This window comes from Triturus cristatus, chromosome 9, assembly GCF_964204655.1.
Source record: "Triturus cristatus chromosome 9, aTriCri1.1, whole genome shotgun sequence".
NCBI classification, from domain to species: domain Eukaryota; kingdom Metazoa; phylum Chordata; class Amphibia; order Caudata; family Salamandridae; genus Triturus; species Triturus cristatus.
Window position 1 is genome coordinate 924,646,989 of NC_140592.1, and position 25,118 is coordinate 924,672,106.

Consider the following 25,118-nt stretch of genomic DNA (forward strand, 5'->3'; position numbering starts at 1 on the left):
CATGTGTGTTTTGGTTCTTAACGCACACTCACCCCCAAAGAGATCTCTTGGCACTATTGACAAACAGCAGATGTCTGTTGTTCCCCAACTCAATGGCACTCATTTTATCAATGTAAGATGGACAAGAGAATGAGTGGACCAACAGGATAAGAACCAAACACAGATCCCACTGGATGCATTAGTGCACCGAACTACCAGACATGGCTAATAAGAAAGGCATTCTGGCTTGCTGCCATTGTCTGTGGTCCTGAGTTTTAATGATAGTTTTATCAGTCTATTGGTTCTGGGTGGAGGAGTGGTCCCTGCACTGCAGGAAATGCAGGGATGTGCTACGTCACTGTACAAAGCTTACACGAAGAACTTACCTCAAGAACTTGAGAAAATTCTCACAGCTGTGGTGGGGCTTCAGGGACTGGCACTTGCCTGTTGTGAAATATATTGCAAAAACCTCCCATCAGCTCTGCAGCGTTGTTTCCGTCCTTGGTGTCCTCTGAAAATATCCCTACCTTGTTTATTATTGCATGGGCCATAAATAGCATGCTGCTGGGAACCTGGTCGCCACTGTTTGTTGAAGATACACTAGACCATTCGAAGGCCTTATGCGTTTCCCACCAGTTGATGCGTTTTTAACAAATCTGCTGCAGCTGCCTACAGAGAGCATTCTTAGACAGGCGAGGAGTGGGACACAAAACTCTAGGAGCAAAAGAATGCAGGGATGTGACTACATGCTCGGCCATTTACTCTAGCTTTCCATTCTGGTTTGAAGCTCTGGAATCCTCCCAGTGTCCTTTGCAGAAAAATGCAAAGATATTTGCCAATTATAGTGATCTATGCAACAATATTTTGGTCGAGTGTTCTGCTCATGACCTCAATGGGACCTCCTCTGTGTCCTTATCCTGCCTGGATTGTTACTGTGCTCTCATTTGTTTCCCTTAACCCCCTGCGTCCCACCCATAACTTTGTGGTGTCATTTTAATCATGAGTAAATCCATTTAAACGGCAAATTCACATTTTGTGAATCACTGCGATATTTTCCCACGTAAGTGATACTAAAATGAGCTTATTGAACCATCTATTAGCGCTTTTTGATACCCATTCTCTGTTTTCATTCCAAATTCGAAAATACATAAACGTCTTCTTTTATTTCTTCCTAAAATGCAAGACCTTAACTCTTTTTTAACTCGTAAAAGCCTGATGTTGTGCAGTTTATACTGTAAGAGGAATAATTAGAGTGCCCCTCTAAGCGGTCGACAAAAGCGGTAACCGCAGTATGTGTTTTATTATCTAAAACATGTCATTGTTTTAAATGTTAACATTTTATTCTGTGTCTGTCGTACTTTGCAATTTGGGACCGCGTAGGAGGCAGGGCCCTACCCCTGTCTATCCCGGTATTAGTGAACCGCGAATGGTTAATGCGGTATGTACAAGTGCTTTGTGTAACGTTTTAGCTATGAATGCACTGTGTATACGCTATTATACATCACTACGTGGGTTCCATTTTAGATCGGTGGCCATCTTATGGTTGCCCTCACATAGGCTACATAGCATGAGGCAAATACGGGCCTTTTAGAGCACATGTGCCTTTCTTTGACTTTTCTGTGACCTGGGCAGCTTGGCTCCGCTGCCCCAGGTCAGTCCGGTCTCACGAGTTCCCCGTCCCCTGGCCGCCTGTGATTAGCATCAGGGCTTGACACACCATAAAGTCTTTTCATCCTACACGAGCCTCCAGCTAATCTTTTTCTCACCTGACTGTTCCTGCTTTATGGCTTGTTTTCCAAACAGGAGATGCTCATGTTTATTGGGGCCTATCGTTATCTGATGTGGGATCTGAGCCTTGCTGGGTAAATAATTACGGGCTGGCTTAACTGGAATGTGGGATGGTCATCATGACTCTTCCTTTTCGTTTGTAATGTATACATGTAATGGCCATATCGTAAACTAAGGAATGTATGCCTGAAGCAGGATATTCTGTATTTAAGAAGAAGCCCGTTTCTGTGATTTTCAGCAGTCTCCTGAGAACATACACGCTGTTGTACTTCTAGGATACCTGTAATTGGTCTGCAGCCAATAAAGTGATCTTTGACTTCACCCAGAAGACTCTGTGTTTCTGTAGGTCTGAAACAGGAAGAACCCTGAAGTCATAGGGTGTGTTCCCCTGCACCGCTGGGCTTAAAATACCCAGTACTACATGTCACTTGCAAGAACTTGGCCATGTCTACCTGTGCCTGCTGTTTTATGTTGTGAAGGTTTTTAAATAAACATAAACAATAAAGTCATTATTATTGTTCACAAAAAGTTAATTGGCACTTAGTTTGTTGTAAAGTTACCCCAGATTATTATAATTTTCTTGTAAGATTCTGGCAGCCCAGTCCAGAGTGAGAATGCCATACAGTAATACTGCTGCCAGTACTGCCATGCCACCTGGGCAAGGCCACTTATGATCTGCCTCCTAATCAGGATTTACCGCATGAATGTTATAAAAATCAGGAATAACACCTGACAGATAGATGGTGAATGATATTCACACCATAGATAGTCGAGTGCCAACCGGATGTTTTGTTCATTGTACCAGAAACTGGTGAATCAGAAATGTGCAGAATGAGCTGCCAACCAGGAATAAATAAGCTTCAGTTATGCACATTAGTATGAAGTTCTCATGGCCGTGCCACAAACCCAATGGTCCACATTAATGTGTAAGAAGATATGAAACCACCATTAGACCCCAGTCACTGCAGAAAAAATGTGACCACAAGCGAGAGTAAATGGCAGGAAGTAAAGGAGTATTGATGTGAGTTACTGAGATGGACATTAAAAGAGATAGAGAAAAAGTAAAAATATGATCACTATCATTGCAGTGATTACTAAGCTCTCCAGGAGGTGGTACAGAACATAATGAAATACCAGGGATACAACCTGACATTAGCACAATGTGTAACAAAAATAACTGAAATGTTACAGGATGGTCTTTAGGTGAAAAAAGTATTAAATAAACTTTCCAAGCACACCTAAACCTGCTGCATGTAATGGACACTTCATATGAATTCCAAAATGAAGAGAAATTTGGTAGGAATGTCCCCTGCATGGTATACAGGCATGTAGCCTGTCCTATGTGTCAGAAGGAAGTGTAGCCTACTGACCCCTCTTGATCAATGTAGTGAACAGATCTATGCACTGACATCCAGTGTGCATGTTGAATGTGTGTGTACAGTGTGTTTGCGTGATACACACATGACAGTAACATTGTTTGCAATGTGGAAATGTTTGTTGAGATCAGTGGGATCCATCTTGATTGGCCCCCAGTTTAACTTGGCATAGGATGAAGAACAGATACAGCTTCTCCCAGACAGTGAAAGTGTATTGTTTGCATTCACAATGTCAGAGGTTGGAGGCCCAGATACTGAACTGAGTGATGATGGAGATAAGGCTACCCTTAAATGTCTGGTTAGATTTTTCTGTGCACTGCCATTTGGTAGTTAGCACGGGCGAAGGGGTGATTCAGAAGATTCTGTTGTTAAAGGTGGGGTAGTTCCTAGGCAGGGCTTACCCCTTTGTCTCGCCTTGATTGTTAATTCAGGGAAGCTGACGACAGCCACATGCAGAGTCTTCCAAGGGCAGCTCCTCCGCTGAGACGGAGTGTTGCCCCACTGCCTTAAAGCACGGCAAAAAAGTAAAAGTAAAATGATAATAACGAGATGTTATTATCATTTTATTTTTCTGTGCTGGGGCAGTTGTGTGGGGCGGGACTTGGCTGCCCAGGGGGAAGGAGTGGTGGCACTCTCCCAAGTGTGCATGAATGTTTGGCCAGCCCTCTGGGCCGGCCAAACATTCATGTGCACTTTGCATGTTCTCCACCCCCACTGAATTACAGCCTGGGTGGAGGACACACAGGATTCCATTCTCCATCTGAGTTCTGAACCACGGCGCTCAGACCAATCACAGCGTGCATTGCAGTGTTGTGATTGGCTCAGGGGAGCCAGGGTGCTTACTAATCACAACGCTGCATTGCAGCATTGTGATTGGCTTAGGGGAGCCTATCCTCCTTCCTGCTCCAACAGAAGCTAGGAAGAGGACGGAAGAGAGGCGGCGGCAGGTGAATGTTTTTATTTTTATTTTCTTCCCCCCTCCCCACCACACTACCGATTCGCGGGAGCAGCTGCAACTGGAATCTTTACAAATCATTGTGCCCATGTTTAAGAAATTCCTGATTGGAGCCAGCATCATCTCTACGAGCTCTGAGCTTGCACTAGGGCTGTATTTGCACTGCAGCCAGAAAACAACATTAGAAAGGGAACCACTTTACCCATTTCCAAGAGTGTGGACAGTGGATCCACAGCTTCTGTCTGAAAAAACGTGAGGCACAACCCTCCCCACTTTGTTCCAACTCCAAATTCTTCTTGACCAAGGAAGGGAATGCTTCACAGTGCATAACGAGTTGTTGTGAGACCAGTGCTAGTGTATTATTGACAGCAAATCTTGCGGAGGGGTGGGGACATCACCTGATGTCTGCAACTTGGTGGAGCAGCTGCGGGTAAGCCTGGTGTCTAGAGGCTTGCCAGCCTGTTTGCTCTGAGAGTGAAGGAGAGTGTCTAGCGCTGCAGGTGTAGAGACTAAACAGATGGAGAAGCCCAGCCATGCTCCTGTTGTGTGGTGTTCCCAGAAGTAACTGACTACTCTGGGGGAGCGTTGATGGGATCAACCTGTGCTGGGAGGGCTGCATCGGTCTCCACTAGTGTCAATCTAGAGGTGAAAAAGTGTAACTGCATAGCCCAGCCCTGACAACCAGCACTTCTATAGTCAGAGAACTGGTGCTGCTGCTGCCAGCATGTGGTGCAACCACAAAGGAACAGCCAGTACTGAAGCCAGGAGTCTGACCCGGCCCTGAGCCTACACCATCCAGGGACAGCCACCCCACCTGCCATGCACACCCGACTGAGGGGCGGATCTCTTAAAGACCTGCCCTCACAGGTCCCACCTGCCACGCTGACTTCTGAAGCGGTTTGTGAGAAAGAGAGAAAACGCAGGACCCTCCCGGCTCATAAAAAGACGCGACCAGGGCTGCAGCTCATTGTCATCTGACACACACCAGCCAGCATCTGTAAGCCTGTTTCTCACTAGCAGGTAACAATGATACATGGCCTTCAGAGACTGGAAAATGCAAGCAAAGCCAAACTGTCATAAGGATTTATCCATATCAGTATGACTATTTTGAGTTAAATAACAGCCCAGGAGCTATTGCTTAGTGAGAATTACACCTTTGCCTAATTTTTCCTAAACTCAACTTATTTGGAAACATATATAGAAACCTATAAACGGATCAACATTTCACACCCACATAAAACAATTAATAAAAAGGGAAAACAAAATACTACAAAGATATTGGTTATTTTGTATATTCAAAATCATATACCCAACAAGTATACACAATTTTACTTTATATATGGCTGTCATGAAGAAAGAAATTGTAAACAATGTGACTCTGTAAAATGGTGAGACAAAGTTCAAAAGTGTTTGACACAACACAATACAAACAAGCATTGGTAAATTGGTAAATGTATTAGGTTGCACCTATGTGATTAATAATACACTGTTTTTGTTGTAAGATGTAGCTTGCTGAGTAGTTGTACAATATACGTTACAGAAAGTCTGTTAAAGTGTTATGACTTGTTTATGTACAAAAAGGAAATATATTGTGCTGTTACTAGTGGTATAGTGCAGGTAAGTAATACCAACATTTTGAAAAATTAAATGAAAGAGTGAAATAATAGAATTAATTGATGTAACAGCAACAGTATGTGCTAAGAGGAGTTTTTTACAACATTTGGCCCCGGTGACACTGCACCTGCTGCACCATTCCCATCATGACCCTATTGCCTGTAAGGTAACTGCACTTGTGACTGCCTGTTTAGTAGTAACATATTGCAATATTTGGTGTTTAGAGGGGTTCCTAAGGGTTTGGGCCCCGGTGCCACTGTGGCTGCTGCACCATTGAAATTGAGACCCTAGTGCCTACAGGGTAAGTGCACTTGTGACTGCTTATTTAGTAGTTACATTTAGCAATATGTGGTGTTTAGAGGGCTTCTGACAACTTTTGGCCCTGGTGCCACTACATCTGCAGCACCATTAAAATAATGGTTGTAGTGCCTGCTCGATAACTGCACTTGTGACCGCCTTTTTAGTAGTAAACTTTTGCAATATTGTGCATTTAGTGGGGTCCTTAGAGTTTTGGGCTCAGTGCCACTACACCTGTTGCACCATTCAAATCAAGCCCCTTTTAACTTCAAGATAATTGCAATTGTGTCTGCCTGTTTAGTAGTAAAATATAGCAATATTAGGTGTTTAGAGGATTCTGACAACTTTTGTGCCCGGTGCTATTGCACCTGCTGCACCATTCAAATCATGGCCCTGTTATATGCAAAGTAACTGCACTTGTGACTGCCTGTTAAATAGTAAAATATAGCAATATTAGGTGTTTAGTGGGGTGTCTAGAGTTTTCGGTCCTGGTGCTAGTGCACCATTTAAATCACGACCCTATTGCCTGCTAGATAATTGCACTTGTGACTGTCTTGTTTAGTAGTAACATTTAGCAATAATCTGGGGTTAGTGGGGTTTCTAGAGCTTTTGGCTCCAAAGCCACTGCACCTGCTGCACCATTCAAATCAAGTACCTTTTAACTGCAAGGTAACAGTAATTGTTACTTCCTGTTTAGTAGTCAAATAAAGCAATGTGTTTAGAGGACTTCTGACAACTTTTGGGCCCGGTGCTACTGCATCTGCTGCACCATTCAAATCATGACCCTGTTGTCTGCAAGGTAAATGCACTTGTGGTTGCCTGTTTAGTTGAAAAATATATTAATTTTAGGTGTTTAGAGGAGTTCAGACAACTTTTCGACCTGGTGTCACTGCATCTGCTGCACCATTCAGATAAGGACCCTGTTGCCTGCAAGATAACTGCACTTGTGACTGCCTGTTTAGTACTAAAAAATAGCAATATTTGGTGTTTGGTGGCACTATGACAACTTTTGGGCCCAGTGTCACTGCACCTGCTGCACCATTTAAATCAAGCCCCTTTCAACCAACTGCAAGGTAACTGCAATTGTGTTTGCCTGTTTAGTAGTAAAAATATAGCAATTATAGGTGTTTAGAGAAGTTCTGACAACTTTTTGACCGGTGCCATTGCACCTGCTGCACCATTCAAATCATGACCCTGTTGTCTGCAAGGTAACTGCACTTGTGACTGCATGTTAATTAGTTAAATATAGCAATATTATGTGTTCAGAGGAGTTCTGACAAGTTTTGAGCCTGGTGCTACTGCACCTGCTGCACCATTCAAATCATGACCCTGTTGCCTACAAGGTAACTGCAATTGTGGTAAAATATAGCTTATCTCTTGTATATTAACTTTATTTTTAATCCACAATGTTTATTACAACATTTAGAATTTGATCATAATGACCAAATAAATTAAGTTGAAAAAATCAATCAGATAATGCCTAGAAAGTGCAAAGAAAGGAACTGAGGCATGAATAGCAAATGTCACAAACGTTCTAAGTCTAACTTAACTAAGTAATAACAAGCATTTGCAATGCAATAGGTCTCGCAGTTACACGAGTTAAAGCTATTGGCATTGTAAATGACAATGCCAATAGGCATTGTTATTTGCAATGTCAATAGCTCAAACTCGCGTAAATAATAGACCTAATGCATTGCAAATGCTTGTTACTAATTCCAGTCCCTTTTTCACCCTCTCGGGGTAAGCACGCGTCGTAAAAAAATAATCCTGCCACCCCCCCTCCCCCCACGAAAAAAAAGCACTGGCACATTCTGTCTGTCAATGCAGACATATTGCCACTATTGCTGTTTAGCTTCAGCAAAACAAGTTAAAAAAAAACAAAAAAATTGCTTTCTGAGAATGCGTACGGCTCATCCAAAAATGAAAACCAAGCACTGCTGCAAAGACACGCAGACGCCATTAAGCATGAGCAACTTCTGCATCAAGAAGCAACAACAGCCGAGAGGCACCGCACATGCATATGTCAAGAAGGGAACAGTTGTTTGTTTTAATTTACATTATCAAGACGGAGGATGATCATCTTGGAGCAGTACATAAAAAAAATATTTAAAGTGCTCCACAGCATTTGTCTCTTTGGTAAATGAGGGGCTTGCAGGAAACTGCAGCTAACAGACTCACCAAAAAGGACATGGGGGCAACAGAGAGGCTTAAAGAAAGCGCCTAGATGCAGCAGTGAGCAGCGAAGGTCAACAACAGTAAAGTGGAGGGATTAATGAGGGCTCAAAGGCAGGTCCAACTAGTGGCAGCAGCAACTATAGGGAGAGAAGCATGGAAGAAATAAGTGGAAGTTCCTGATTTGTTTTCAGACTTTGCGCAGAAGGGTTTAAGGGCTACACTTCTCGCTGAGGTTTTTGAAGGGGCAATCCATTTGCAGCTCCACATCTGAGTAATTCTTACGCCGTACCAAAGAAAATAATATAGTGCTGAGGTGCTATTCTGTGCTGTACTATGCAGCGCTATAATATGCAGAATATATTATGTACCTCCATTCAGGAACGGTGCTTTAAAAAAGGCAGTCTTTAAGCCCGACCTTTCAGGCTCCTGAAGAGACACAGAGGGGGAAGCGGGGAAGGTGGAGACATTCAGGCTGGCAAATGGTGATCATTTCGCGGCCGCTTTGATGTTCTCAGTGGCCGCGTGGCTCACTGAGAACATCAAAGCGGCCGCAAAATGATCACGCAGGCTGCCAAATGGTGCGCGCGCCCGGCGCACATGCACTGTATTTGGAGGCCTGCAAGCACTAGTTTGCACTTCCAAATCCCCCTGTTTCCAAAAGCTCTCGCGAGAGCAGCGCTAAAGCGCTGGCTCAGGCGAGACCTAAAAAGCAAGCATTGCAGCATACTGTTAGAAGCTGTCTGCCTTTTCCGTGGGAAGAGATCTTATCTTGATAGTGAATGGGGCTTGAACAGTGTGAACAGCTTTAGTAGCATCGTAAATGCGCGCAGCCAGGGAAAGTAAAAAAAAGATTCTACACAAAAGCAAATGAACACAGTATTTCAGCTATGGCAACTGATAAGAGCACCCTTTTAAGATATATTAAATACATGAGATTTCACAAGCACAACGCAAGCGCTTTGCAGGCAAAACCTAAAGACGCACATAAATACAATGAAAGAGATGTCTTTTCTTGTTTTTATTGACTAGTTCAACATAAGATTGGTCCATGTTCTTGGTCAACCATCCTTTAGCAAATAATGATGAGATAGGGTGTATGTTAAACTAGTCGATACAAAAAGAACGTTTACCCTTGAACGATTTCTCCCACTTCTGAAATTCATTTTCATCTTGAATTGGGATCACAAAAGCCCCAAGGTTATAGATGTCGATGAGTATTTCAGCTACTCCCTATTTATTCATGCAAATGTCACTAATTTTGCCTTCACAGGTGAAATAATTTCACTTGTGGGAAACCCCTTCTATTTATCACCCAGCACACAGAACTACTTAAGCCTTTATCAAGGGGACCGCCTTCAGGTTGCGTCAATGGTGTTTTTACACCTTCCACTGGAACACCCTTTTTCTATTTTTCCTTCCCAAACATGAAATTATTCATACAGCCCAATCTGCCCAATCTGCCAAGGAGGAGTATTTTTCAGCGTGATTGAGTGGATTTGTATTCACAAATATCCTAAATTGTGATTCTGTGCATCAGATTCGCATTTTAGCATTACAATCCAGCTTTTAGAGCACGGGATCAACAATTAGGTGTGAAAACAAATTGCAAAACAAAACCAATAGACTTATCTTCTGCTGATAATAACATTTACATTGTTTAATACATTTTTCGATACTCACTTTTTTTCTGTTGAGCCTTCAACAACACATACTTGTCTGTACTCTTATAGAGTGCATCAAATTTACATATTGTCATATCAAGATCCAAATGAAAACAAAGTCAAAATGGTTGTAAAAATAACATAGAAGTAAGATATTCAATAGGATAGATGGGTCCATGGTGTTTTTGAAACATGCTTTTAGTAAACTTTCTGCTGTACTATTTCCTTTGTATTTCCAAACATCTACTTACTTCCTTTTGTCTTTTAGCCAATTCAGACTTCCTTAATTCAACGATTTGCATGCGCTCCCAGAAATCCCGCTTCTTGGCGAGGAGTTGCGCACTGAGGTCATCAAATTCTGCCTCCTTCTTCAACACTAGGGTCCTCTGAAGGGTGTTCTTACTTGTGTCGAGGATCTTAGTGGCAGGCTGAGAATTTAGGAGCACATATTTAAGACAGTCAACATAGAGCCTCACCACCATAAATAAACCTCTCACTCAGAACTGGCTTGGTCAATGATGACATGCAAACCAAACAGGAAAGTGTTAAGCAAACATGATTCGTTTGGCACTAATATGATTAGGGTGCAAGATACAAAGTCATATCTGTTTTAAATTAAAAAGACAGCAAATCAGACAAAGTGAGTAGCTGAAGTCTCATTTGAGTAGGAAATTAAGTGGAGTGCAGTGGCGCAGAGAAGAATGGCACAGAGTTGGTGTACAGTAGAGTGGCATGGAGTGCAGTTATGTAGAGTGGTGCAGAGTAAAGTGATGCACGGTGCAATTATGTGGAGTGGTGTAGAGTGCAGTGGCATAGAGTAGAGTGTTGCAGAGTAGAGTACAGTACAGTGGTGCAGAGTAGATTGGCGTAGAATGCTGTGACATAAAGTGTATTGGTATTGAGTAAAGTGGTGTAGTGTGCAGTGGCATGGAATGAAGTGGTGCAGTCTTAGATTACAGTGGCATAGAGTGGGGTGGCGCCATAGATTGGAATGACGCTGAGTGGAATAGAGTGGCGTAAACTGCAGTGGCGTAGAGTAGATTATTTCAGAATAGAGTGAAGTGGTGTAGAGTGCAGTGGCATACAGTAGAGTATTGTACAGTGCTGCATCATAGAGTGCAGTGGCGTAGAGCATATTAGCGTGAAGTGGCATAGAGTGCAGAGATGCATAGCAGAGTAGAATGCATTGTCATAGAGTAGAGTGGTCAGAGTAGAGAGAAGTGTCGAGTGAAGAGGTGTAGAGTGGAGTGATGCAGTTTGGAGTGGCTTAGTGTGGAGCGGTGCAGAGTAGAGTGCAGTGACGTGGAGTGGTGCAAAGTAGAGTGGAGGGGGTAAAGTGGAGTATGCATTGTGTGATAGCGCACTGCCATTACAAACAACACATCTTCAATTGAAACACCCATTACATTTGCACAGAAATAAAGTATTACTGCTAAAACCATACAGGGCACAAATAATAATGAGTGTTAATGTTATTACCTAGTGTATTGTTTTGTTTTAATCATATTAAAATATTTGTTTCCACCACACTTCAGAATTACCAAAATAATTGCTTCATTTGTGCTTTCCATAGTCTGAAATATTTGCACAGTTGATTTTGCAGACATTTAAATTTTGTTTTGTGCTTGAAAAAAAAGACCATTGTACAGCACACCCAGAGTAGCCAGCATGATTGTCACATAAATCCTCTCACTTTGAAGTCAGAGAAAGAAAAATAAACACCAAGCTTCCTGGACGGCAGCGCCTGACATATGACATCTGTCTTTGAATGCAAGGCAAATGTGACAAGATATGAACAAGTTTTAATGCCATGTTTACAAAAATTCAATACTGGAAGAAGAATAGTGTAAGTAGGGTTTAGGCAAGGGAAGAGATAAACCCAAGCTGGACAGCCTAAAAAAGTAAAGCCATCAAATAGACAGCAACCACATTTGAGTTACAAACCACAAAGCCAATGGTAAGCAATAGGCGTAATTCATTCACAGGGAAGCTTTTTGAATGTCCCCAAGATGCTGTAGTAGCTGTCTGTTAGGGTTCGACTTAACAATGGATGAGGTGTATTTTTCACCAGCCTGGTGGTATGCTAAACCTCCAGCAGCAGGCACGGCGGCAGGCACAAGGAGGAAGTCGGCAGGAGGCAAAGACAGGAGAGCGTGGCACTGCAGGAAATAAGGTGATTCAGTGGTCTTGCCAGCTAAATAGTTGGAGCCACAGAGGGCATGCATGGTGCTGATGATTCTATTCGCCACACCCCCTAATCATGACCAAAGGGGGAGTAGAAACATACTTTTATTTGGGAATTTTTAATTTTCTTGTCATTTGTAGGCATCATTGTCGTTTTATTTTCAAGCAGTAGAACCTTGGGAAGCATGGCAGGTCAGACATTATGCTGATAAAAGGCTACTGATTCAGCTTAGAGGCTCTTTTATAGTTTCAGAATAGCAACTATTTTTTGCAGGAGGTCTACATAACTTCCTGTCCCAAACCACTAGAGGATTCATATCATACAGAACCATTCTAAGATGGCTATTTGCACGTCTGAGCCATGACCTTGGACCTCCTATGAAAGACAAGTACTCTTGGAATACAATGTGTCACAATACTTTAGAAGTGTTGTGACTGTCTTGGGTATTGCTCTTTATTTCCTCTCAGGTTCTGCTTTTTCTTGATTATGTCCGTGCTTGCTTTTCCTTTTTGTCGGCACTATATATTTTTGTATGTCCTGATGGAAATTACAGAAAGCACAAGAGTAATGGTAGCAGGTAGAGTCCAGAGGAAGAAACAAAGGAGTCACCCCAGAGGTAGAGCTGGGTCATGTGGACCAACCCACATGTAATTGAATAGAAAAGCACGTCTTTGAGCTGCCCCACTCCATCAGGAGTTAGGTGAGCAAAGCTGGCCTTCACTACAATAGAGTTTATTAGCATATGTTGGTTTTATATTCTTATTCCTAGCTTGACTACATAACCAGCTGTCAGATCCTACTGCACTGCAGGCTAAACATGTAGGGTTGTGACTGCATCCTCCTCTATCTGTGCCAGGGAGGTCTCAGATGGTACCTTTGTGCAGTATGTGTCCTATCACTGGCTGAAAAGTCCTAACTAGCACAAAACCGGTCCTAAGTTGCTTGTGTTCTGGTTTAGGGAGAACCTGGCTTCACAGTTCAGGCGGGACTCTTCCCATAAGGAGCAGTGTCAAGACAGATTTATATATGGCTGGGTCCAAACTGAGGTGGCATGGTGGGCAAAAAACAATGGATTGGGATGTGGCTCACAGCAGTTGTCAGTGGCTGAGATTAATTTAAGCATTCCATCCATCACCAGGGCCGGCTTTAGGCCAGTGCTTTAGGCCAGTGCGACTGGTGCGGCCACACTGGGCCCTGTCCTGGAGGTGGGGCTCTGAACTTAGGGGGGTGCTGAGTTTAGTAAAAACTTACGATTTAAAAGCACCAGTTGCAGAGTTCCCTGTGCGTCCAGCTTTCAGGCAGCAATAAAAATGTCAAGATAACTCTTGTGATCAATGTTCCTGCTAGAGAGATCGGAGTTTTGTCTAGTGGCAATTCTGACTCGCCATACAGCAGCGCAGAGGGTTAATATGCCTGCTGCAAAGAACGGATCTGTATTTTAAGTGAATAGCTGAGTCGAGTAGTAAAGCTAGCCTTTATCAGAGCTTTAAAACAAAGGAAATGTATGTGAGAGAGGGGCTATGGAGAGATGAGGGGCTCATTTGCCAGGTGGTAGTGAGAAAATCCGAGGAGTTGGTCTTGGGGAGGGCCCCAAAAAAGATTATCTCACTAGGCGCCACCAGCGCTAAAACCGGCCCTGTCTATCACCTTGTTGTTTTTCCATTACTGGAAGGTGGCACCTATCTTGGTACAATTGTCCCCACCTTTACTATACAAGGAACCAGACAGACTCCACTCCACAGGCCACAATGTCATTATGTTTGAATGCGGCAACCATACTAGAAGCAGGAAATGTATAGGACTGTCATGGCGCATTGGACCAGCCCTGCTGCTGTTGACACATGCAACATGGCAGGCTAATATTTTTTTCAGTGATGACGACTGCTGCAGTTATTAAAGACTGACGTGCGATAGCAGAGGTATGCTGTAAAAGATAGCATTAGGGCCATTAGCTTATAACAATGTACCACATTGCAGTTCACGGACACAGCATGTGCCTAACCTACAATGAAATACTTCGTAAGTGGATTCCCGCAACTACTTTCCAAATACATTCTTGTGGAGATGACAACATGGGGGTAGAACCAAAATCTCTCTCAGTAGTGCGACCTAAAGTTTGATTACCTTAGGTCAGTGACAGGTGCACTTTCAAGCCAGACCTACAAAGAGTACAGGAAGCAGGTAGTGACACACACAAAGCAAATAAACAAAGAGATGTGCTAGAAGGCAAAAAAAGAATGGAAAGAAGAACGAGGAAAGATCTCATATTGTGAAATGTAAAAAGCTAAACAATTAAACCACCCCCAAAAAACCGAAATTCAGAACTTATAGTTTCGAAACATTAGACCCTCGATATGTAGAAATGTCCGCTAACAGTAGATAGCAGCGCAGCTAGCGCTGCTGCAATTACCCTGGTTGGATGAAAACCCATTATAATACATGATTACTTCTAGGTGGTTACAAATACAGCGAGTTCACAGATAATCCAGTTACAAAAAATATCTTTAATATCCGAAGGTAAAAATAACTCCAGTCAAACATATTAATATTTCAAGGGTGTCAATAGGGCCCTATAAAAAACAAAACATTTATTGTTTACTGGCCTCAATTAACACATAACCAAAGCTTTATGTGAAGGAAGACTTTCCCCAGTCTAGAACAATTTCTCATCGCAAGCTTTGTTTTTACTGTAACATGGATTACTTGTACTAATTTAGTTATAAGGAATTTGACAATTAGCAAGTATGTTCTCCACCAGTAATGCTTGTTTACACAGACGTTTCAAAATGTTGTTTCCATGAGTTATTCACATTAAAAACTGCCATTTTGGAAAACAAAAGTAGCAATGAGGATTGTTTTATGTATATAAATCATATATCACTTAAAAAATTGAACGTGAATAACTGTGTGAGTGTTGAGCCTACTGTTCAGAGGTAAAACGGTCCCTCGTGCTTTTGAATGGAAACACTTCTTCCACAGCGGAGTGATACACCAAATAGCCAATAGCAAAGCAGGGAGAGTAATTAGCCTCTTAGAATGGCCAATGCCCACTCCGTTTAAAGTTTCAAGAATTTTTAACAGTACTTCATACAGACAACTGTATTGTCATGCCAGACCTAAAGCATTAGTCTTAATCCCCAAATATCAGCGTCAGTGCCCCCCACCTCAAACCACAGCCACAAATCAAGCACCGTTTCTAAAAGATGGCAAGGGCCCCATCATAACAGGAATTCACCCGAAGCTTGGCTGCCTGTGGCTCTGGATGAGAGGCAAGCAGACTGCACGGACTAAGCACCTGACACCAGGGACTACTCCAGGCTGTTAGAAATATAGTACAGCTATCTTCCCAAAGACCAGTGGTGATTGGAGTTTGAGCAAAAAAGAGTGATTAAAACAATGCATTCATCCGATATTTGCTGTGCACCTGAAAATTTACTTATCTAAATTAATGGGTAGTCTGCATATTCGTGTTTTGTATATAAGTCATATTGTGACTGCCTTTCTCATACATCTTGAGACACTATAAGTGCACAGCATACTGGGGGGTAATATTTTATTTAAGAACTTGATGTAACATTGTATGGCTGTTCAAGTGCACAGCATGAGTGTAATGGCAACAAACACACACACACAAAACTTAGGACCACATCATAGCGAAAGTGGCTACAATGAAAGACATCCATTAAGAAATCTAAATTGAAACAATACATAAAAATATCAACGTAATATGAAACATGAACAGTCAAACATGGACCAGGGAACAACATCGTGGAATATAGCTAAAACCTCATTCAAGATTTGCTTTGCGTTATTTGCTGAGTTCCTCTCGGGGGAGTTACAAATGGGAGAATATCTGTGTCCAAAATGGCTTCACATCTTTATTTATGGAAGGTGAAACAGGAAGTGAGGTGCCGATATACCATCAAATACCATCGAAAACCAGTAAAGGTCGCTTCTTACCTCTCTTATGATAGGGATACTGGTGATACCTTTGTCTTCGTCACATCTAAAACAAAACAGATTGAGTTTAAAAACAAGTCTCCATAGGAACGCGCATGCGCTCTGACCAATATTACTGTCAGCGGACCTGTTAATGGAAGCACATAACCAACAAACACATTCCGTAAAACAAGCCTTAAAAAGGATTTGCTGAGCATGAAACGACTTCCATCAAACCTGTCCATGTTCGGAAGTGTTCTACTAATATTCTGTCCCTTGCTGCATGTGAACGTAGAGATACTAAACGCGTGGGCAGGGAATAGGGAGGGTGCAGATCCCCTGGCCAATTCACGGTAAGGCGAGGTGTAAGAGTTCGGGTGAAAACATTCAGGGCACAAGTCCTAAAAAACAGAATTGTGGGGACTGACCAAGTTATGCAGTATGCAAGTGACATCATGACGCGTGCCATCAAAGCACAAGATGTCACGCCGCGTGACATTGTAGCATCACAAGAAGTTACCTCACTTGAAGTGACATCACAAGAAGGGACATCAGATACTAAGATCTCACACATATGTTTATCAGGTGCATCATGAGTGCATTTAAGTCCATACTTAATAAATAATATTTGGAGTCGAGGTTGTGACAAAAAAGTGTCGCAATCCTGATGCAAAATCTGGGCCTCAATGAATACATTTTTTTCAAACCCTGTCACAAAGAAATTGGCAACAAGGAAAAGCATGGTAGTAGAAGTGCTGCTTAATTGTTTGCAAAGGCTGCATTTAAAAATATTTTATAGGGTTAAAGCATCTGCTGCAGAGGTGCACAGTAAATCTCAGGGAATAATAATAATGATGAGATAACTTTGGAGTTTAACGCATTTGTTGCAAAGATCTGTATTCTGTGTTCTTCATGATATCGCAACACACATGGTGTGCATCTTATACAATGTTGTAAGGATAAATGTATCACTTAATTATGCAATAGTGCTCTGATATGTGTATGTTATAATAACATGTGCCAACTGAAAATGCAGTTTTTTTAAAACGTTGTCTCCTGCAAAGCATATCATGTACCATGCAGATCACAGAATTTTATTTTATGTAGATTGGTGAGTGGAGTACTGCCATGAACACAGAGATCCTTTTGTTACTTGCAGTTAATTAATTGCAATCCTTCTAGTAAAGCACAGTGAGCTATGAAGTGTATTTGACTCCTACACCTTGTAACCATGACTTTCTAATGTAACACATCTTGTACATTGATTTACACACTTACATGATTTATTTGGAATGGATAATGTGTATGTTATGTAAAGCGCTGTTATACTTTGCATTGGGATGAGTAGCACTATAACAGAAATACAATTGTGCTATTTAAATTGTTATTTGCCTAAATACTGGGACAGACCAACCCATCTGACATTCTTACAGTGCATGCCCTTATATACAACAATGTAAAAAGAATGCATCTCTTAAGTACCGGTGAAAAGATAACAAGTTGTGTGCATTTGTTTCCGCGCAGGTGCATTTGCATCTGTGAGGTTCCAGGAGAACTCACAAAAGGAGGCCTGATGGCTCCTTAACTTCTTTCTGTCTTTATCTGTGCCCAGCTAGAGGTGAAAAAGCTCCCTTGCTGCCTCCACGTTGCTGCTGGGAATGGAAAGCAAGTAAGCTGAGGGAAGGCTACAGTGGTACTTAACAGGAAGCAGGGAATCAAGAAAGCGGCTGTCTCTTAAGAAGCACCTGTTTATATGTCTTCACTGCTGTATTGCGACGTCACTGTTTCTATTATATGTACGCATAGTGAGCCGTGTCTGCCCTTTGAAGAGACTGTCATTAGCGGGTGATCAGTACTAGGACAGTCCAGTGCTTAACGTGCAAATAATAATAACAATAATGGGTGCTGCAGAGGCCCAAGGTTTTTGACCACCTGTGCTAATAACTTTGATTCCTTCCTCTTTCTGTTATTTTCATAGATGCTTTCTCAACATAGAACAGAACATGCAGATCTCTGTAGCGTCCTCTCCAGCCGGGAGCATGGAAATGAACATGCCACACATGGAGCTCCGTAACAGGCGTCTTTATTCTTTCATGTACGATCACACACTGCACACATTACATTATGATTTTAGTAGCCACACCTTAACACCTCCTAACAGATCACATAACTTCCTTTTCAGAGTTTGCCCAGAACCACAAGGGTCCTAGCGCTCCTTACGTCAAAGACACTGCATCTCCCCCTTAGTTAAACAAAAAGTACAAATAACAATTAGCATCACATTTTCTCAATGAGTCGTCAAGGTGCTTGCACTAGTCTTCCAGATCGTGTGGTATGAGGTTGTTGAGCTGCACCTGGACTAGGCACCAATGGTGTCAGTTCAGATGCGTGAGAAGGAATCTCTGGCTGAGTCATTTCCCTCGTAACCTCAGGAGATAACCAGCACTGAGGCAAATGTTTAAAGTATGACGAGTCTCTCATGGTGGACTTTCTGGGACAGTGCGCCATTGCCCGTTACAACCCTTAAAGGGTCAGTAACAAACGGAGTATCTGTTTTTCACTTCTGTTTCTGTTTGACCAATACCAAATCTCCTTAATCGAAGACTGTCTCTTGGGCGTGTCAGCGACGATCAGCCGAAGACATCATCTTGTGCTTTCAAGAAGTGTCTGTGATATGAACCTCTTCGGCATTCACTGATCGGTTCGGAGTCCATTGCAGTAGCTTTGTTTAAATGGTTCTACCAAATATCAAGGTGGTCAGGCTTTCACCAGTTGTAGAATGAGGAGTCGATCGATAGGCATGAAGGGTTTGACACACAGCTTGATTTACACTAATTCTTAAGAGTACCCATGAATCGTTCGACAACATCATTGGCTGCTAGTTTAGTTTTTCTACAGCGAGGCCTATCTCTCCTATAGGTTAACAATGGAGCTGTCTTGTAACATCTTATAAGTGTATGTAACAATTGGGAGCTGTTAGACAATTGGAGTTTGGTGTATCTGGACTCACAATTTGAAAACACATCTTTTAGTGAATTTGGTTTTTAAATTGTAGGTCTGAAAATGCCACTTTTAGAAAGTTGACAAGGTAAGAATACCCGCCGCCTAAAGACACCCCTGCACCTGACGCCCCACTGCCTTGGGTGGCCCAACCGACGCTGTCCAGGCATCCCCCATTAACCTAACTTACCTCTCTTGCTGGTGGTCGCTCTTAGGAAGCCTCCTTGTCTGAGCCTGCAGCCTTTCTTCTGAACTGGGGAACTCCATTGGAAACAACAGGGCTCCTGATGTCTTCTTGGCACCCAGCATTCGGCCGCCCACGTGCCGCTGGTGGTGCTGCTCCTGTGCTGACTGTTGGCTCCTACAGTGCTGATCTTAACACCAGGAGCTTTGCTCCCACAACCGAGTGGCCTGCTCATAACATTGGGCCTCTGCACTCTACACCTGGCCATCCTAGTGCCACTGATGGTGCAACTCGAGTGCTTCCTTGAGCCTTGGAGAACCTTGGCTCTAACTCCCAACAGCTATTCTACTTACTTATCTGCAAACCAATAACACGGATGTATGTCGTTACAACGCACACTTTTACAACGCATGCACTTACAACGCATTTTTTACAACGCACAATCCATTACAACGCATGACATTACAACGCAGGACACTACAACGCATTTTTAAAAACTACCTTTACAACGCATTTCCATTACAACGCATACTACCTTTACAACGCATACCATTACAACGCATAATATTAAATTGCATTTAAGGTAAGTATTAGATAGTATAGGGGTAAAAATTACTATTCTAACTCCAGGGGGTGCAACAGTAGGGTAAATGTTGGATAGTATAGGGGTAAAAATTACTATTCTAACTCCAGGGGGTGCAACAGTAGGGAAAGTGTTGGATAGTATATGGGTAAAAATTACTATTCTAACTCCAGGGGGTGCAACAGTAGGGTAAGTGTTGGATAGTATAGGGGTAAAAATTACTATTCTAACTCCAGGGGGTGCAACAGTAGGGTAAGTGTTGGATAGTATAGGGGTAAAAATTACTATTCTAACTCCAGGGGGTGCAACAGTAGGGTAAGTGTTGGATAGTATAGGGGTAAAAATTACTATTCTAACTCCAGGGGGTGCAACAGTAGGGTAAGTGTTGGATAGTATAGGGGTAAAAATTACTATTCTAACTCCAGGGGGTGCAACAGTAGGGTAAATGTTGGATAGTATAGGGGTAAAAATTACTATTCTAACTCCAGGGGGTGCAACAGTAGGGTAAGTGTTGGATAGTATAGGGGTAAAAATTACTATTCTAACTCCAGGGGGTGCAACAGTAGGGTAAATGTTGGATAGTATAGGGGTAAAAATTACTATTCTAACTCCAGGGGGTGCAACAGTAGGGTAAGTGTTGGATAGTATAGGGGTAAAAATTACTATATTATGCGTTGTAATGGTATGCGTTGTAATGGTAGTATGCGTTGTAATGGAATGCGTTGTAAAGGTAGTTTTTTAAAATGCGTTGTAGTGTCATGCGTTGTAATGTCATGCGTTGTAATGGATTGTACGTTGTAAAAAATGCGTTGTAAGTGTGGTGCGTTGTAAAAGTTGCGTTGTAAAGGTTGTTCCCCCAAGAACACTCTTTTCTGCCATAGGAACCCATATTTTGATTTTCTCCTAAACATGTTCTGTGTTTAACTGACTTTTGTATGGAAACCAAAGTAACTTTCTTTGAACCAAAAACTGTCGTACTTAACTGTGTTTTGTGAGCTCCACGGTATGGTATCTAGGCATATCACCCAGAGTAGTCAAAGTAACTGAAAAGTAATGCTAAATTAATCCAAAGTAATTTCAATGTATTCTGAACAGTTTTAAAATAAAATACAAACCTGTAATGATTCCAATTTCAACTACAATTGCATTTTTTTGTAAAGTTTTAAATTTGAAAGCATCTTCCACCTACCTGGAACAAATTCTGCTTGGTTGCAGAAATAAAACCTAAGTATATCTCTTTTTATACGTACCTAATCGGTCTGGAATCAGTCTCTGAGTCTGTGCCATCAGTTCTTGCCTGAGTGAATACAATAAATGCTTAACACACCCTCCTGATAAGCCTAACTGCTCGACCGCACTACCACAAATAGAGCTGTTAGTGATGATCTAATTTAGCCTCTGTTATACCTCTGAGGATCCACTGGACTCTGTGCACACTATACCTTACTTTGATATAACATATAAACAAATCACTGCACAGCCAGTACCTTAGTTTTAAAGAGGAAAAGTCACTTATTGCTATTCACACAACTAAAAAAACAAATTAATGAGATTGTTTACAGAAGGCAATTAGTAAGGGTAAACAGTGTTCATTGAAGAGTTTCTGGTGGTAACAGTACTTTGGCCCATTGTCCTGGTCGTGGAGAATTCCTGGCGCAATATGGATAGTTCTTGTTGCTCAGTTTCACTTCACAGTCACTTGTGTACCCCAATATTTGGGGAGAGGATGTGGCCTTACGGCTAGAGCAGGCAACCTCGACACTGGGGAACCGGGTTCGAGTCTCGGCAGGGACGCTCAACATCCTGTGATTCTGGGCAAATCACTTAATCTCCCCGTGCCTAACAAAAACTTTTTGGGAATGTGTCCATCTGCAACGCAACTGGTGTGCATGTAAAGGCTCTGATACCTTCGGGTCAAGTTCGCGCTATATAAAACTCTGGAAAAACAAAATTTTTGTTTTTCTGTTCTCCTTCTGTCAGGATTCATTGTCACAGTACTCAACTGTCTGGCCAAAGTTTGTGTGGCTTATTTGAGGCGGGGCATCCATTTCTGCCTCACTGTCAGCCAGAGCATGCACTTTGCTGGTGCACATTTTGCATGGCCTACTCAGCAAAGAGGTTGCTGGGTTCGCTTCAGCCCTGCAAACGTGTTTTCCCTCTTGTACCTGGTGAGCTGGCACCTGCCAATCAGGTCAGTACCAGTAGTGCTGGCACTGGCAAAGAGGAGGCTGCGTTGAAGTTGTAGTGCTTATCGTCTTAGTAGTTTTGTGGCTTGGGCTTCTTCCTTAGGCCCAGCCACAACCCACCACTCAAACACGTTAGGTGCCTATCCAAGGTTGCAGCAGTGATACCTTTATGTAGCTGCTGTCTCTTCATGGTACTTTTAATGTTCCCTCATGCATTACAACTGCCACAGCAGTTCTTCCTGCACCTGGTTTCTTGTGGCACCCAATATTTTCCTTCAGAACTCTCTCTGTCTAGTTCCCAGTACCTTCCTATTTAGGTGGTGGTACAGTAGACTAAGATGGGGACTAGAACTGTTGCATAGCTCCCTGAAATTACTAAACACTCAGTCCATGGGTGCTTTTCTTCCACGATCCAAGTAAGTAGAAGATATCATATTGCGAGCCTCAAATGTTTGTCATACGTTTATGTTGAGAAAACCAAATGTGTCATAATAGGCTGTGAGAAGAGCAACCTTGTAAACAATCCTCTTACTTTGAGAGGGCGACATCTTCACTGGTAAACACATAAACGTAAACTAATCATTAACTGATAGTGGGAGCAAGGTGAAAAATGCTTCCTGGAAAGGGACAACATTAAAGGCCTGATTATGAGTTACGCATAGTGGTAATTACTGCATTCAGAGGTAAATAGTGAATGACTTCAATGAATCATCTGGTCACGAGTTAAAAAATGTATGTGCTATTTACGTCATAAATACTGTATGTCTGTAGTTTAAAAGCACTATTTAACGCATGTGCTGTGTACCACATGTGATATTTACCACATGTAAAAAATAACACAAGTGGTAAATAACACCCAATTACAAGTATGTGAAGTCATTAAAAATCAGTGGAAATGCCACCCTAAAATTCCTCCATTCAAACACAGGTGGTAAAAATTCCTGAAAGGTTAGGTAAAAAATGAAAAACTGTAAAATAATACAGAAGTAACAAAAACAATGCAAGAAAACACTGTTTGAGCCAGAAAAAAATCTCACACACATACCTGCACACAAGGCCAGACCATGGACAGGAGATGCTCTCCCAGGTTTAATCCAGCAGCAGCTCACACTTCCATTTGCAGTACACTACCATGGACAGCACTGCTAGACCACTATATCATGCTATGCCAGGTCCATGTTCTGCTATAACAAACCATGCTGCATAAGGCTGGACACCGGGTCACCAATCAATTCCTTCATATGGTTCAGCAATGCAGGATAAAAGACAGGTTTGACAAAGTAAGGCTGGAACCCGCAACCATGAGTCAGTTGAAGATCCAAAGTATACACAGCGAACCATACAAGACATATTTTCATCACTACAGATATTGTGGAACCCAACATAGAGATCCACTCCCAACACCCCCTTCCTAAAAATGTTAGCAGTGCTAGAATTCTTTGCAATAGACACTAGACAGCAGACAGTAGGATGTGTGTGTGACATTTCTCAATCAACCTTTAGCAAAATACTTTGCTAAGTGATGGATGGCTTGCAGAAAGTGAGTGAGTAGCGTATACAGTTCCGTTTTGACACCCACACTTATAGTGCCAGCAAAGCAAACATATTTGCTACAGCAGGATTTCCTGGCATCCTAGTGTCAATTGACTGCACTCCTGTACACCTAGTGGCCTCAAGATAGACAGGAACAAGCATGCTCAAACCATAAAATTAATTAGTCTCATGCAACAATGTCTCAATGGGAGTTGGTAGAAGGTTACTATTTACTAAGTAAATTAATTTCACAAAGAACAAAAACACAGTCCCAATATTGTTGATAAATGTATTTATATTGTCGACAAAAGGCATACAATTATGCATCACGAGTTATAAATGCAACATCTACCATATTTTTAAGAATGTGTACTAAGTGCAAGGTGAATATGTTATGCTCAAGAAAGGAATATTTAAACGGCAGAAGTGAAGCATGTGAAAAGTAAAAGTACAACAGCATATTGGCAACAATTTGGGAGAATGTTATGCATGAATTGTTTGAATATAATGAAAATATGCAGGATCATTTCATAATTCATGATCCAATTTTTCCTGGTACAAGGAATCATAAAATGTAGCATACTGTGCAATTGCTGTGACATGTGGATCAATGTCTACAGAACTGCTGTGTCAGGTACTGTGGACAAAACTACCATGTTATCATCCTGACAAGAAGCAATGTTAGTCATACTGTGCAACATTGCACCCTTAAGCTAATGAGCAGACAAATAAACCCTTCATCATCACAATTACAATGCCTTATGATTGTTGTAGTCCAATCTCCATTAATGGCAGCACAGTCAATGAGAGTTATTAGCCCCTATGACATCACATACATGGGTCAATGTGATTAGGTGTAACAAATTACATCAGTTATTCTTTACAATCATGATGATTCTCAAGCAAAGCCAACTTTTCAACTACCATATGTACTTCCATTACAACTCTCATGTATGTTATCTTTGATTCCTCTGAACTTGAGACCTTCTTTCATGTCTTCCACTACAGAAATGTTGAGGATAGTCCACATTTTTCTCTCCACAGTTTGAGGTACACCTGAGGTGGATAACTACCACCAGTTACCATGCTTTAGTGCTTGTGCTTAGCAACTCACTTAATTACCTAGAATTTCGAGGTTTGGAACCTGTTTTTAAAGTTCTCAATGTCATGTGGTATGTTGGTTCAGTATTTATTCTGTCTATACCAACAGTCATGTTCTTGTTAATGTTTGGTGGCATCTTGACCATGAGATGGCACATTAGACTATCATGGTGTCCTACCACCTCCTTGGCAAGGACTTTCATCTTGGGATCCGTAAAAACTTGTACTTCCTTTCCCTGCCAGGGGTCATGATGGAAGAGCCTGGTAGTAGGTTTCTGCTTGTGATGATGAGTGACATCAGTGGATGGCAGTGGATTATGTTTGCTTGGTTTCAAGTTGCTTTGCTCAAACAAAATTAATGCTTATACACTTACACATATTAAGGAGTTGTTGGTGTTCTTTTGGGGTGTCCTAAGTCCCTTTTCTGTGTTGATCTGGTTGTTTCTGTTCTCTCTGAATTAATTTATTCACTGTAGCAACCTCCAGTGCCTGAAAATCAGCACTTCCTGATGTTTTGTCCATGTGCTATTTATCGGATTCTGCATTTACCGCATGTGCTAAA

At 41.9% G+C, this 25,118-nt stretch overlaps 1 protein-coding gene across 2 annotated transcripts in view; it reads right to left on the reverse strand.

Annotated features, from left to right (window-relative positions):
* Nucleotides 1–25,118, reverse strand: part of CCDC197 (coiled-coil domain containing 197) — a 143,828-nt gene that overhangs the window by 117,257 nt on the left and 1,453 nt on the right. For both annotated transcript variants that reach the window (XM_085626476.1, XM_085626475.1), the window contains exons 2-3: nucleotides 15,991–16,036; nucleotides 10,097–10,273 (exon numbers count right to left, since the gene is read on the reverse strand). In XM_085626476.1, the coding sequence (XP_085482602.1) occupies nucleotides 10,097–10,273; nucleotides 15,991–16,036 (223 nt within the window). The remainder of the gene's footprint in view (nucleotides 1–10,096; nucleotides 10,274–15,990; nucleotides 16,037–25,118) is intronic.